Here is a 15,141-nt window from a genome sequence, read left to right as displayed (position 1 = left end):
AGACTTCTAGGCTCCAGAACTGTGAGGAAATAAATTTCTGTTGTTTAAGCCATCCAGTCTGTGGTATTTTGTTATGGCAACCCCAGGAAACTAACACAGACAGTAAGTTTCCACTGCTAAAACAAAATTGGAAAGGCACCATCCTAGATAGTTACACAGGCTGTTTGATTGGTCTGATTTTTTTTTCCTGAGTTCACTAACCCGGAGGTCAGATGACTTCCTGGGATAAAAGCCAGCTTCCTCTCGCTGTTACTCCAGCCACTGGTCTGCAAACGTTTTCTTCTTCTTCTTCTAACTTCCCCTCCTGTGACAGAGCAGATAAATATTAGAGAAACGAAAGTCCAGAATGCTAAGGTTGCCACTCTCACTTCCTCTGGCCCCTTAAGCCAGCACTGCTTTGAATACAGTCATTGCCGTGGGGAACCGAGCAGGGGAGAGAAGACAGCAGTGCCTCGGAGGCTGCCCTGGTGCGTCATGCTTTCACAGGGCCACTTTTGGTCGCAGAAAATGCCAGGATGATGCCGCCCACCCGCCTGGCTGGGACTCTGATCCCAGCCATGGCCTTCCTCTCCTGCCTGAGACCTGAGAGCTGGGACCCTTGTGTGCAGGTATGTGGTGGCGTCAGCTCATCTGCTGTGAGCTTTGCCTTGCTTCTGAAATACTGCTCTCTGCCCAGAACTTCCCACTGTGGGCTCTGGTTAGTTTCATTTGCTAAAAGGAGTCAAATTACCTGAAAGACTTGAGAAGCCACAGGCACCAAATAATTCGTGGTTACCAGACACTAACAGGCAGCCATGGGGTCGTGTTCCATTTAGGACTTTAAGTGCTAATAGGGGCTTTACGTCAGATACACCTGCTTAAAATCACTGTTCTTCAACTTCTGGGCTGTGTGACCTTGAAGAAGTTATTAAACCTCTCTGAGACTAATTTTCACATCTATAAAATAATTGTAATGATACCTCATTCAATAGAGAGTTCTAAGAAGGTGGCTTCCTCTCCTCCCTTCCCACTGGTGGTTTGTACACTCAGCTTCGAGCAGTCACTTTGCCCCTTTCAATCTCAGGAAGAAGATGGTTTTCTGTTTCTTCATAGAAAGAACTTTCAAAGTGGATTTCAGACTTCTGAATCTAGTCATAGTTCTGTCCAAAGGATGAAAAGAAAAGAGATTGGAAAAGAAAAAGAGAGAGAAACAGAGAAAGAGACACAGAGAGAGAGAAAGAGAGAAGAAAAAAGAGAGAGAGGGAAAGACATAAAATATCAGCTAATCCAGTGGTTTCTTTCTTTGTGAAACACCAGCCAGCTGGTGATCTCATTCGTGATGGATCTCTTGTTTTTCCCCTGTGTGGACTTCACAGTTGCTTTGAAGCCCAGGATAGAACCAAACAGCCAAAACAATGCCCTGGGATTTAGGCTGTGGCAGGGTCAGAAACAAGAAAAGCATAACCAGCCAGAGTCCTGAAATTGAGGACATGGGGGAATAGTGCACCTTAATATGTACCAAAGACACATTTGTTATCTCCAAGTCGTGTATGCTCCCAGCTCCCCACTTCTCGTCCTCCTCTCTGTGTGCCTCCTGCTGCTAGGTTAATGGGGATAGATCCTCCAATCAAGGTCATCTCCACTCTTGGATCCTCCGTTTCCCCACGCTCCCTATTCTCTCAGTCTCCAAAACCTGTCCAACCTCAGTGCCACCAAGGGCAGGTCCTCAGTTCCCCTGGCCTTGACTCTTGGATAGTGACTGGTCTCCTGACTCCATAGCCTGCTTCCTTTAATTCACTCTGCACATTTTTGTTTGTTGTTTATTTGTTGTTGTTTTTCCTGAGATTCGGTTCTAACAAACTACCCTCCTTAAAAGCTTGTGATCACTCTCCATTGCTATTAGGACTGTTTGCTACCTCAGGGCCTTTGCACTGGCTATTTCCTCTAGCTAGAATGCTTTTCCCCTAGATCATTGCTGCCCAATGGTAATATCATGTGGGTCACATGACATTATTTAAATAACAAATTTAACTAAATTCTTATTTAACTAAATTAACTAAATTTTAACTAAGTATAAAACATACTTTTAAATCTTCTAGTAGCCACATTAAAAGAATGAAAAGAGGGTCAGCCCCGCTGGCCTAGTGGTTAATTTTGGCACCTTCCACTTCGGCAGCCCAGGTTCAGTTCCTGGGCGCGGACCTATACCGCTGGTCAGTGGCCATGCTGTGGTGGTGGCCCACATGCAAAATAGAGGAAGATTTTCAACAGATGTTAGCTCAGGGCAAATCTTCCTCAGCAAAAAAATAAAAAATAATAATAATAAATAAATAAATAAAAAGAAACAGGTAAATTTAATATTTTTATTTAACCCAGTATATTCGAAATATTTTTCAAGATGTAATATATACTAAAGTATTAATAAGATATTTTACATTCTTTCTTTGGTACTAACTCTTGGAGATTTAGTACACGTTTTACATTTACCATATGTCTCAGTTTAGACTATTCACATTTCTCATGCTCAATAGCTGTGTGTGGCTAGTGGCTACCCTATTGGACAGTGCAGGCCTAGATATTTTCATGGCTTAATCCCTCACTTTATTCATATTTCTGCTTAAATGTCACCACCTCCAGGAGGTCTTTCTTGATCACCTCATATAGAACTCCCCACCCACATATTTGCCTCTAATCTCGTGTTGCTTTATTTTTTAATAGCACGCCATTATATATTTTTTGTTTATTGTTTGTCTTTCCCTTTGAAACGGAATCTATGAGAGAGAGAGATCATTGCTGGTTTTGCTTATCACTATATCCCAGTGCCTCGCACATAGAAGTTGATCAATTTATATGTGTTAAATGATTAAAAGTATTGCCACAGGACAAAGTACGAGGCCCCCCTGGCCTGGCTCTGGCTTCCCCTCTGGCTTTGGTTTCACCACTCCCACCATGTGCCAGCTGATCTGAACTAGTTTTTCACCCCTCCTTACACTGTTCTCTCCTTCTTCCTCTTTCCATGTATCCAAATCTTACTCATCCTTCAAGACCCACTTTGAAAACTTCTCTTTCTCAGAAGCCTTCTGCGATCCCTGGATCTGGAATTGATATCTACCTTTTCTGAACCAAAGGAAATATTTTCCAAGCCTTTCCAATATGGTCCTTTTTAGTGATGTGAGTTGTGCTCCTCTCTGAACCCTTCCTCTATCTAGATTGTGAGATCATTGATGTCTGGAGCCACATCACGTTGGTCTTTGTACTGCCTGCAGCGCTTAGCAGAAAATGCCTACCATTTGGATTTCAACAAACTTCCATTCCATCAGTTATTCATTCATTTATTCACCAAATATTTACTAAGCATTAACCATTTGCCAGGCACCATCCTGAGTGCTGGAGGCATAGCAGAGAGCAAGACTATCAAAGTTTACAATCTAGTGAGGGAAATAAACAATATACACGGAACAGTCACGTGGACAATGTAATGTTAGAAAGTGATACATCCTGTGAATGAGGATAAAAGAGGGTAATGGAAGAGTGTCTGGCACCATCCTCTATTAGACAGTATAGTCTGGGAGGCTCCTCTGAAGGGTAACATATAAGCAGACATGTGAATGAAGTGAGGAACTACACGTATGGCCTGTGAGACTCTATCCATATTACCGCGTCTCTCCTTTAAATTTTTCTCCTTTAAAAGGTTTATTTGAATATTAACTTAAAGTACATAACATATAAGAAATATCCCAGCATATAGTAAGGTATTAATAATAGCTAATAATAATAATTTTTAACATTTATTGATCATTTATACTGTAATAGGCTTTGAGATAATCTCTTTAAATACCACATCTCATTTAATCCTTTTAACATTCTTTGGTTTTTTTTTTTTTTAAGATTTTATTTATTTATTTATTTTCCCCCCAAAGCCCCAGTAGATAGTTGTATGTCACAGTTGCACATCCTTCTAATTGCTGTATGTGGGACGCGGCCTCAGCATGGCCGGAGAAGCGGTGCGTCGGTGCGCGCCCAGGATCCGAACCCGGGCCGCCAGCAGTGGAGCACGCGCACTTAACCGTTAAGCCACGGGGCCGGCCCAACATTCTATTGGTTTTAAGCAACAGGAAACTAAAATTAGCTGGGTTAAACAAGGAATTTTGTTAAAGAAATCAGAGAATTCAGAAATTAAATGGGAGGATAGAGAATAGGACTTACAAAGAATTTGAGAAAGCATCATAGAAACCAGCACAGGAACCAAGGCAGCATAAAGCATTTGACCTTATCTACTAGGTTCCATCACCGGAGTCCATGCACTCCAAAGATGTTCCCCCATTTCTGTATTGCTTGCTCAAAGGTCAATGTGCCAAGGGAGAGAATGCAATTGGCAAAAATTGGGCGATGAGTAAGGGAGGTCTGGACACCTTGACTAGCGGTCTCCCCAAGGCTGTGTACTATAGGATGTGGGTACTTAGAAAAAAAAAAGCCTCGCCCCAAACCATATGGAAGACCTGGGGTGAAGCCCTGAGCTTTTGGACTCCAGAGCCTCAGCTCTTTACCACTTGACTCCATTACTTCTTGCTAGATGCTGCCATTGTTATAGTGGCATTTAGACCATTGGGTACATAGCAGGTGCTCTTTCCTTCATAATCTAGAGTAAGATGTTTAATAAGTGTGAAGTGAGTGAATAAATAAATGGATGGATGGATGGTTTGATAGATGATGGGATGGAAGAAGGTTGACTGGATGGATTGACGGATAGATGAATAGATGGCCAGATGGATGATTGGATGGATGGACGGACTGATGAAAGACTGGCCCCTGTGCTTGTACTAGAGGCCTCCCAGACTCTGGCCTAGGAGAGGGGAGTTGAGAGGGCAGTCTGTTGAGGTGCATGCAGTATGACACTGCATCTAATGTATGATCATTGCAGGTGGTTCCTAACACTACTTACCAATGCATGGAGCTGAATCTCTACAAAATCCCTGACAACATCCCCAAATCAACCAAGAAACTGGACTTGAGCTTTAACCCCCTGAGGCGTTTAGGCAGCCATAGCTTCTCCAACTTCCCAGAACTGCAGGTGCTGGATTTATCCAGGTAATGAACAAGCTTTTACACACTGCACAAAGTGAAATGTTTATTGTTCTGTCATTTCATTCTTAAGCCAGAAAGCCTGGTTGATGGAGTCTCATCTTCATTTACCTATTCATTCATTCAATAGATGTCTTACTTGTTATATAACTTTGGGCAAGCCACCTCCCATCTCCAAGTCTTAGTTTCTTTATCTGTGAAATGAGCTGTTGGATGAAACATAGTTTCTAAGGATAATTCTATCTTTGGATTTTCTTTTAAGTCAGGAGAGAAAATTGACTCAAACTCTTTCATCAGCAGATATTATTGACAACTTGCTATATGTTGTACACTTTGCTACGAAGCAAGTGTATATTGATATACAACAGACAACCGCAGCCATCAAGGAGGGCATATCCAGTTGAAAGAGTTAGTATGTTAAAATCTTGAGCATGGTGCTGGGCACGTAGTAGGCATTTGACAAATTATTACCTGGTTCTGATTTTGGATTTTGAACCTAGAAAAGATGATAATATATAACAGTAGGTGATAAGCTATGTGCAAACTAGAGGCAACACATTGAGTTGTTCAGAAGAGGGGCCTTCTTTGCAGTGGGTAGTCAAGAAAAATTTCCTGAACTCAATGGAATTAAATAATGTCTGGAATATTGAAGGTGGAATAGAGGATAGGGAATTAGGAAGATACAAGTAACCCAAGGAGAGAGATGACAAGATCAAAGGAGAACCTCTGCTGTGGGCAGGGAACATGACTACGATTTTCTTTTCTGATGCAGAGAATAAAACATTCATTAGGACAGGTTAAGTTATTGTCATTAGTTTGGGAGAGAAATTGAATGCTAAAATTGTTTTCATCATCAGGGGTCTTATTTAAAAATGGACTAGATAATGGACCATATTCTCTATGAGTTTGTGACAAATGCAGAAGCATTTTATATACAGCTTTTTATAAAAGAAACTCTTAACAAGAATAAGGGCATAGTACAGAAATCCTCTTTAGAGCAGATATTTCTGTAGAACGTGAGCATCTGACATTTTATGCTCTAACTTGGATATTAAAGGGGAGATGAGCATTTTAAAGACAGTGGTGTAGATCACAGAGTCCTGTGGGGGTCACAAGACGTGAGCCAGGGCCTCCTCCAACATTTATAACCATGTGGCCTGAGGCATGTCACTTCATATCCCTGAGTTGCAGTTTTCATATCTGTGAAATGGAAATGATGAAACTTATCCCACAGGGTAACATGTGATAATGAATGTTAACATACAATATACATTAAAAACCTTATAAAATATACTTTATAAGTATAAAATATTATTATAGCATTTCATTAGATTATAAATTTCAGTTTTCTAAGAATTTTTTCAAGAACTGTACTCAGGTAGACAGACCAACCCTTCCCCTTTTCTAAACAAGAAGTAGTTTCTTGTCAACCAACGTCCCTTAAAATTCATCTTTGATCCACTGCATACCCAAGGAACTTCCCTCAGAGGCCTTAAATATGTGCTTAGAGAGAGGCCAGCTCCCCCTCTGGTTAACCAGTAGGAGATTCTGAATTAGGGCAAGGACAGACTATAGTACAATAGATATCCTTCGCCTATTCATATTGCTTTGTAATGTTGACATACAGTAACTCAACCAGTCTTCTAAGGATGTTTTGCGATGGACCAAGTAACCCTTTTTTTTCTTATGGAAACCTAATGATATATTTTTTCTTTTTATAGATGGGGAAACTGAGACTTGGAGAGTTTAAATGATTTATCCACGTTCACATAGCTTGTTCGCAGCACACCAGAGATTCAAGTTCACATCTCCTGCTTCCAAGTTAAATGTTCTCTTCATCTTAGTACTCTGCTTCTCTTAAGTGATGAGCCCCCATTGATATGACAGAGGCACAGCAAGACCCCTCCAGCCTTGCCTGATGCATAAAGCAATATACACATAAGATTATGGGCTATAAAATCATATAACTGAAAGGAGCTTGAGGAATAACCAAGTTTAGCTGCCTGTTTAGAAATATGATAACTGAGGCCCACAGCGGAAAAGGAGTTCCCAAGATGGTGAGGTATGAGAGGTCAACAGAGGGAACAGAACCCAGATGTGTTACCCCCTCTTCCATTGTTCTTTCTACTACACCCACTACCCTCTATCCAGTTACCAATCGATAACAAAAGCTTGGACCAAAATGCTTATTTTACCCATGAACCTCCTGAAAGGAAGAGGGCAAGTGGAGAACACTGCAAATATAATTCAGGATGGACTAGGAAAGGACTCATTTGCAAACTATAACTGGCATGCACTTTCAATGCTAGCAAGAGTTTACCATGAGCTCGCTATTTGTTGGCTGGATAAGAGCCTTGACTCTAGGACACCTCTCTGAACGTTGTATATAGTGTGGCTTCCATTTCTCTTGGGGTAAAATTCAAAATCCTTTATCTGGTCCATAAACTTCTACCTTCTTTGTAACCTCCTTTCTCCACAACCCCATCTCACACCCCGCCACTTCCCTCTCTGTACTCCAGACATAGAAGCTGTTTCTCACAGTTCCTACATGTATCACGGCTGCTGCCTACCTCAGGGCTTTTATATCTGCTGTTGAGCTCACTTCCTTTTCTTGTTAATTCCTACTCACCTTTCAGATTTCAACTTGTGTTCTCAGAGAAGCCTGATTTAATCCTCCTTGTCTACATCTGTTCTATTGATGTAAACTCGCTCTTTTCTATATCTTTGAAATTGACATTCACCAGACATTTATCATGCCTAACAACTAACAACTATCTCTATCATCTCTAATAATTGGATGTATAATTGCAATTACATGTGGCAGGAAATGGTTAAGGCTGATCCAAGGCTGTTACCTACTCTATCAGCCATACAGTCTTCATGTGCCCCAATGATTAACCTTTAACTGATTTCCTTCTGATGGATTTGCTGCCTCTACTTAGCATGTGTGTCTAGTGTGATAAAAAGAGTATCAATAATCCCCAATCTTCAGATCTTCTTATTTGCTCATGCCATCATCTGCCTTGATTGATATCTTTGCCTATATACAATCATATGGCATGTCACATCTGTGTGAAGAGCTAAATGACTGGGGTTGTCATTCCATTTTGGGTTTTTATTCAATAGAAATACTATATAATCTGTTTCTCTTTTCCCTGCAGATGTGAAATACAGATGATTGAAGATGATGCATATCAGGGTCTAAACCATCTCTCCACTTTGATATTAACGGGAAATCCTATCCAGAAGTTAGCCCTGGGAGCCTTTTCTGGACTCTCAAGTTTACAGACTCTGGTGGCCGTGGAGACAAACCTTGCATCTCTAGAGGATTTCCCCATTGGACATCTCAAAACCTTGAAGGAGCTTAATGTGGCTCACAATCTTATCCATTCCTTCCAGTTACCTGAATATTTTTCTAACATGCCCCACCTGGAGCACTTGGACCTTTTCAATAACAAGATCCAAAATATTTATCATAAAGACTTGCATGTTCTACGTCAAATGCCCCTAATCAACCTCTCTTTAGACTTGTCCCTGAACCCTTTAGATTTTATCCAACCAGGTGCCTTTAAAGAAATTAAGCTCAATGAACTGACTTTGAGAAGTAATTTTGATAGTATAGATGTAATGAAAACTTGTATTGAAGGTCTGGCTGGTTTAAAAATCAATCGGTTGGTTCTGGGACAATTTAAAAATGAAAGGAACTTGAAAAGATTTGACAAATCTGTCCTGGAGGGACTGTGCAATATGACCATTGAAGAATTCCGGGCAGCACACTTCGATGACTTCTCAGAGGATTCTATTGACTTATTTAATTGTTTGGCAAATGTTTCTAAAATTTCTCTGGTGAGTCTGGATTTAAGCGAGCTAAAGAGTTTTCCTAAAAGTTTCAGATGGCAAGCCTTAGAATCGGTTAAGTGTAACTTTGAACAATTTCCCACGTTGGAGCTCCCCTCTCTCAAAAGGTTAGTTTTTACTTCCAACAGAGGTTTGAACAGTTTTACAGAAGTTAAGCTACCAAGCCTTGAGTTTCTAGATCTCAGTAGAAATGGCTTGAGTTTCAAGGGTTGCTGTTCTTGGCGTGATCTGGAGACAACCAGACTGAAGCATTTAGATCTGAGCTTCAATGACGTTATTACCATGAGTTCAAACTTCATGGGCTTAGAGCAACTAGAATATCTGGATTTCCAGCATTCCAATTTGAAACAGGGCAATGATTTTCCAGTATTTCTGTCACTCAAAAACCTCCGTTACCTTGATATTTCTTACACTAACACCCGAGTTGTCTTCCATGGCGTCTTTGATGGCTTGGTCAGCCTCCAAGTCTTAAAAATGGCTGGCAATTCTTTTAAGGACAACTCCCTTCCAAATGTCTTCAGGGCACTGACTAACCTGACCTCTCTGGACCTCTCAAAGTGTCAACTGGAACAGGTGTCCCAGGAGGCATTTTACTCACTCCCTAGACTTCGGTTGCTAAATATGAGTTACAACAACCTCTTGTCCTTGGACACACTTCCTTACAAACCTCTCCACTCCCTCCAGATTCTGGATTGCAGTTTTAACCGTATAGTGGCCTCCAAGGGGCAAGAACTACAACATTTTCCAAGTAGCCTAGCTTCCTTAAATCTTACTCAGAATGACTTTGCTTGTGTTTGTGAACACCAGAGTTTCCTGCAGTGGGTCAAGGACCAGAGGGACATCTTGGTGGACGTTGAACAACTGGTGTGTGCAAAATCTTCAGATATGCAGGGCATGCCTGTGCTGAGTTTTAGGAACGCCACCTGTCAGATGAACAAGACTATCATTGGCATATCAGTTTTTGCTGTACTCACGGTTTCTGTGGTAGTAGTTCTGGTCTATAAGTTCTATTTCCACCTGATGCTTCTTGCTGGCTGCAAAAAGTATGGGAAAGGTGAAAGCACCTATGATGCCTTCGTTATCTACTCAAGCCACGACGAAGACTGGGTGAGGAATGAACTGGTAAAGAACTTGGAGGAGGGGGTGCCGCCCTTTCAGCTCTGCCTTCACTACAGAGACTTTATTCCTGGTGTGGCCATCGCCGCCAACATCATCCAGGAGGGTTTCCACAAAAGCCGGAAGGTTATTGTCGTGGTGTCCCAGCACTTCATCCAGAGCCGATGGTGTATCTTTGAGTATGAGATTGCCCAGACCTGGCAGTTTCTGAACAGTCATGCTGGCATCATCTTCATCGTCCTGCAGAAGTTGGAGAAGTCCTTGCTTCGGCAGCAGGTGGAACTGTATCGCCTTCTCAGCAGGAACACTTACCTGGAGTGGGAGGACAGTGTCCTGGGGCGGCACATCTTCTGGAGACGACTCAGAAAAGCCTTGCTGGATGGTAAAACGTGGAGTCCAGAAGAAACAGCAGATGCAGAAAGCAACCAGCATGACGCAGAAAACTCCACCTGAGGAGGAAACACCCCTGAGATGCTTCTGGCCCAGCTGGACCCAATACTTGTTCAGTTAATGAGTATTAAGTGCTGCAAAATACCAGGCATTGTGCTAAGGGCAGGGGATTCAGGGGTGCACAAGATATGCAGGGCTGCTAACCTCATGGAGTTTACAGTGCAGAGGGAATAAATACTGTGCTAAACAACAGAACCTCCAGCTGGATGTTTCAACCAAGTCAGCTAAGGAGTCCATGATGGGGAAAGTCAACTCAACTCTTAGCCCATCAGATTGAATTAAAACTAAGAGACTGGGCCCCAGTGAGATCAGAAAAGGACAGAGTTCTCCTGAGTCCTTTGAGTGGAAACCACCTCGTATTTGACGTTTTAGCCATCCAAAAACAAAGCAATTTTGATAGTTTCAATTGAACTGGGTCTTGGCTCACTTTTCCCCTTTCCACTGAATACCATTTCAATTCTTCTTGGTGACTCAGAAGACTCTTGATTCAGATACTCCCTCCACTTTAAGTCAGTTTCCTTACAAAGGTTAAAATCCTGTGACTAATTCCTAAGGAAATCTGATTAACCCATATTCACAAACATCCTGGTCATTCTTTAGCGTGTTCTATTTATTTGTTCCTGAAATATTTTTGTTTTTATAAATCCAGTTCTCATTTTTCACATCTTCTTTATAAACCCTTATCATAAATAAGGTTGTTAGAGAGAGACATGCTGGAAATATCCCTATTCAACCACTATCTTTCAAACAAATACGTAAAATACACTGTCACTTGATGCCATTCTAAAGTTATCGCCTACTAAGTTATGACTGTCATGAAGGCAGTATTAAAATAATTTGGTTAAAAGTGCCACTTGTAATAGAGAGAGACAAGCCCAACTTCCTGGTCTCATAGTGAGCAATTCGGGCTAGAGGAAGGCAAGAGGTAGGAAGACCACAGGAGGTCAGCTCTTCTTGAGGATCCCAGAAACATATGGGCTGATAAAGCTGGGGTTATCACATGACAAGAGTTACAGCAAAGGTTTCTTCTACAGCAAATGAGTATTGTTTGATGGAACATTGAATCCCTCAGGGAATTGTGAAATGATTCAAGGTAGGGAGCACACATTGCTGCTTCCTGCTGGGTATCACTCCATGACCACATTTAGGAGAAGGTAGATGTTATCACTGAGAAAATGATATCCTTGACACTTATGTGGGTCATGTAAGGGGACTGCTCAGAAAAGCACACTCATCCAACTTCCCCAGAATGGCACATTCAAAGAAAGAGCAATGAGGACATTTGGAAAACACAGTTGTCAAAAACTGGAAGTATGGCCACGCTTAGGAGTGTGTTTATAATGGCGTTTCAGATTGTATTTTGGTCTGAACGTGGTTGGAGTTGCTGAACATGCCTGGGTGTGTTTGTAGGCCTTACGTGCTAGTGAAAATGGATGTACATATTTGCACACATGCCTCTACATGTTCCTGGCCGTGTTCGTGTGTATGCAAGAGCGTATGTGTCTGTGTGACCATATCTGCATGGAAGAGAGTGTTATTGTATTGTAAGGGGACTATGTGTGTATGTGGATGTCTACAGCAGCTTGAGATAGGTTCTCTACTCTTGTGTTTGTACATGATTGTTTATATACAAATGTCTGCATTAGATTCTGGCATGTGTATGTCCAGGCTATACGTGTGTGTGCCTGTGTTCATATTTGAGTATGCTTTCTGCAGATGTGTGTTATTTCAAGCAACTATACAAGACTCCAAGGAGGAAAATCAAAATACAACTGTTTCCTGTATACAAGGTTGACACTGGCCTCCTTCCCATCAGTCCCCTCTCCCAGATGGGAATTCCCAAAGTGAGAACTCTCAAAATTGCAGGTGAGGTGGACAAGAAAAGAAAGAAATGACGTGACAAAAACTGAAGGGGAAGAAAGAGGAAAGTCAGGCCTAGGAACAGATTCTTCGAATTCATTTAAATTCTCTGGATTAAAGAGAGATGAAGAGTGGAAGAGGGAGAAATTAATACTAATTAGACTGCCTTAAATTTGTGTAATACCCTACAACTTGGAACATATTCACACAATTATAACCACATTTGAATCTCTTCTTATCCAGGTGAGGTATCAGGTTAAGAATTAGTTTCTCCATTTTGCTGATGTAAAACATGAAGTTCAAGGAAGCAAATGTATTGTCAATAGGCCACAGAATATACAAGTGGCAGGGCCTGAAGTTGGGCCTACAGGCGACTCAGGACAGCTCACTTTCCACTATACCCCATTACTTCACACTTAAAGTTGGCAAAATGAGAAGTGAAACCCTTGCAGTCCTCTGTGTGGTTGACACTAGTCAAGGGCTTTTCACTGAAACCATGAATCATTAGGCAAATACATATGCATATATATATTATATATACCAAATGATTTACTTATAACACATTTCTTTCCACAAAGAATGTGAGGGAGATTCAAATAAAGTATACATGGACTTAAGGTCAATCAATGAGAACTAGAATATCTGGACAAAGGACAAAAAAACTAGGCAAAAAGAGGAAAGAAATACACCCAGAGTAAGCTGTAGCGTAGTGTCTTCCTGTCCTACCTCCTGAGAGAACCCCTGGTGTTTGGGATGGTGTGGCTTTTGGTGAGAACTCACCTTCACCACTTCCCATGTCTGCCTTGGGTTTCACATCTCTGAGAGCCTAGCTAACTCAAATACAAAATGAGGAAAGAATATTACTCTGTAAAGCTGTGGTAAGTATTAAAAATAACAGGTGTTCAATACGAGGGACACTATTTTTTTTGGGTGAGTAATCCTCTGGGACTTTATAAAGGGGGCACAAGGAGAAGTATTGAGTTGTCTTTTCAATAAGAGCATTTAGTAATCACTGTTTTCCCAGCCTGTGGGACCACAAGAGGACTACAACCGTAATTAGGCAGTCTCTTTCTGACTCGGCCTCTACTCATGGGATTGTTAGAACCCCAGCCTCCTTCTGGACTATATATCCTTTCTAGAAACCCAGAAATTTCTGGATTACATGAACTCACAAGAGTCCTCACAAGAATGACAGAGCTCTGTGATGGTGGAGAGCATGTCTGTACATCCTTGGCCTCCCCAGTCCTGAACTCCCTTACTGGCACAAAGCAGACAGACAACACCTGTTCAATTGAAGAATTGATGAATGAGTGAAAAATCATCTCTACAGAGGATGTTGTCCTCCATGCCTCCCAGTCAAGGCCACCAAGTCCCAGACCATGGTTCTCTGCTGCCCATGCAGTTCCTGGGTCTCTCGACTTCCACTGCTCTCTCCTCTTGTTGTCTGCGTGGATGTTCTCAACCACTTCCTCCACTCGGTTCCTTAACTCCAAGTATTCCAAAAGTTACTTTTCAGAAGCAAGGAAGAAGATTTCTTTAATAATAGTTATCCTTAATGGCTATTTTTAGGCTCTATTCTACTGCTTTATGTAGGATATTTAATTTAAATTCCCACACCGTGTCTACAAGATGGGCACTAGTAATCTCAGCATTCTTACCCATTAGGAAATGAAAAGGCTTAGAGACTGTAAGTAACCTATCCAAAGTCACAAAGCTAGTAAACGGCAGAGCTTAGGTTTAAACCCAGTCTCTCTGATACTAACAGCCAACTATGTTAGATGCTTTCTGTAATGTCTTCCTCCTGTTTTTTGTAGAGATATGAATGCTACTGCTCTTTATTTTTATTTTCTCTTTTCTATTGCTGGAGCTCAACACTAGAACCCAGATATGAAAGTTGAGACAAAGGACAGGTGTTGGGCTGGAGGATAAGCTGTGTAAGAGACATCAGGCAGTACTTGAAATCAACCATTTACTCCGACAATGATGGACTAAGCCTCTCCCACTTCAACTCTCTTTCCCAATGCAGTAAATTCTTTTCCATGAGGCACCCAGGACTTTCATGCAAACAGGTCCACCCAAAGGGCCTTCCAGATAGGCCCAGCTGTTTCTGAGTTTATAGCAATACCCACTATCCTTCATTCACTCAGTGATCCTTTCTGCCACATGGTTTTAAATAAGGCTGTTCCTTTCAATGTCTTCATTAAATGGCAGGGATGTGTCATTGGAAATGAACTTAAGAAGAAGGTTTAGCTGATATAGTCTGAGTTCATTGACTTTAGCAATGCACCTTGATACAGAATTTAAGTTATACTGTCTGGAGAAGGAGCAACGTAGCATGTCCTTTGGACTGAATTTTCTTTTTTTTTTTTTTCTTTTTTAAAATTTTTTGTTTATTGCAGTAACATTGGTTTATAACATTGTATAAATTTCAGGCGTACATCATTATACTTCTATTTCTGCATAGATTACATCATGTTCACCATGCAAATACTAATAACAACCCATCACCAAACACATGGGCTGAATTATCCCTTTCGCCCTCCTCCCTCCTCCCCTCCCCTCTGGTAACCACCAATCCAATCTCTGTCTCTATGTGTTTGTTTATTGTTGTTATTATCTACTACTTAATGAAGGAAATCATATGGTATTTGACCTTCTCCCTCTGACTTATTTCACTTTGCATAATACCCTCAATGTCCATCCATGTTGTCAAAAATGGCTGGATTTCATCGTTTCTTATGGCTGAGTAGTATTCCATTGTGTATATATACCACATCTTCTTAATCCATTCATCCC

General features: G+C 41.3%; 1 protein-coding gene across 2 annotated transcripts; it reads left to right on the top strand.

Annotated features, from left to right (window-relative positions):
* The first annotated feature begins 295 nt into the window (after positions 1–295).
* On the top strand, positions 296–11,058 carry TLR4 (toll like receptor 4). 2 transcript variants are annotated; one of them, XM_004423370.3, is made up of 3 exons: positions 296–608; positions 4,901–5,067; positions 8,223–11,058. In XM_004423370.3, the coding sequence occupies exons 1-3, from the start codon at positions 516–518 to the stop codon at positions 10,486–10,488; spliced, it is 2,526 nt and encodes an 841-aa protein (XP_004423427.1). In that variant the 5' UTR covers positions 296–515; the 3' UTR covers positions 10,489–11,058. The 2 variants fall into 2 exon arrangements, with proteins under 2 accessions (XP_004423427.1, XP_087275325.1); XM_087419199.1 differs by lacking the exon at positions 4,901–5,067 and having other exon boundaries at positions 520–608.
* Positions 11,059–15,141: the final 4,083 nt, after the last annotated feature.

This window comes from Ceratotherium simum, chromosome 29, assembly GCF_057802395.1.
Source record: "Ceratotherium simum simum isolate JZ-2026a chromosome 29, ASM5780239v1, whole genome shotgun sequence".
Taxonomy (NCBI): Eukaryota; Metazoa; Chordata; class Mammalia; order Perissodactyla; family Rhinocerotidae; genus Ceratotherium; species Ceratotherium simum.
This window is presented reverse-complemented; position numbering and strand designations above follow the sequence as displayed.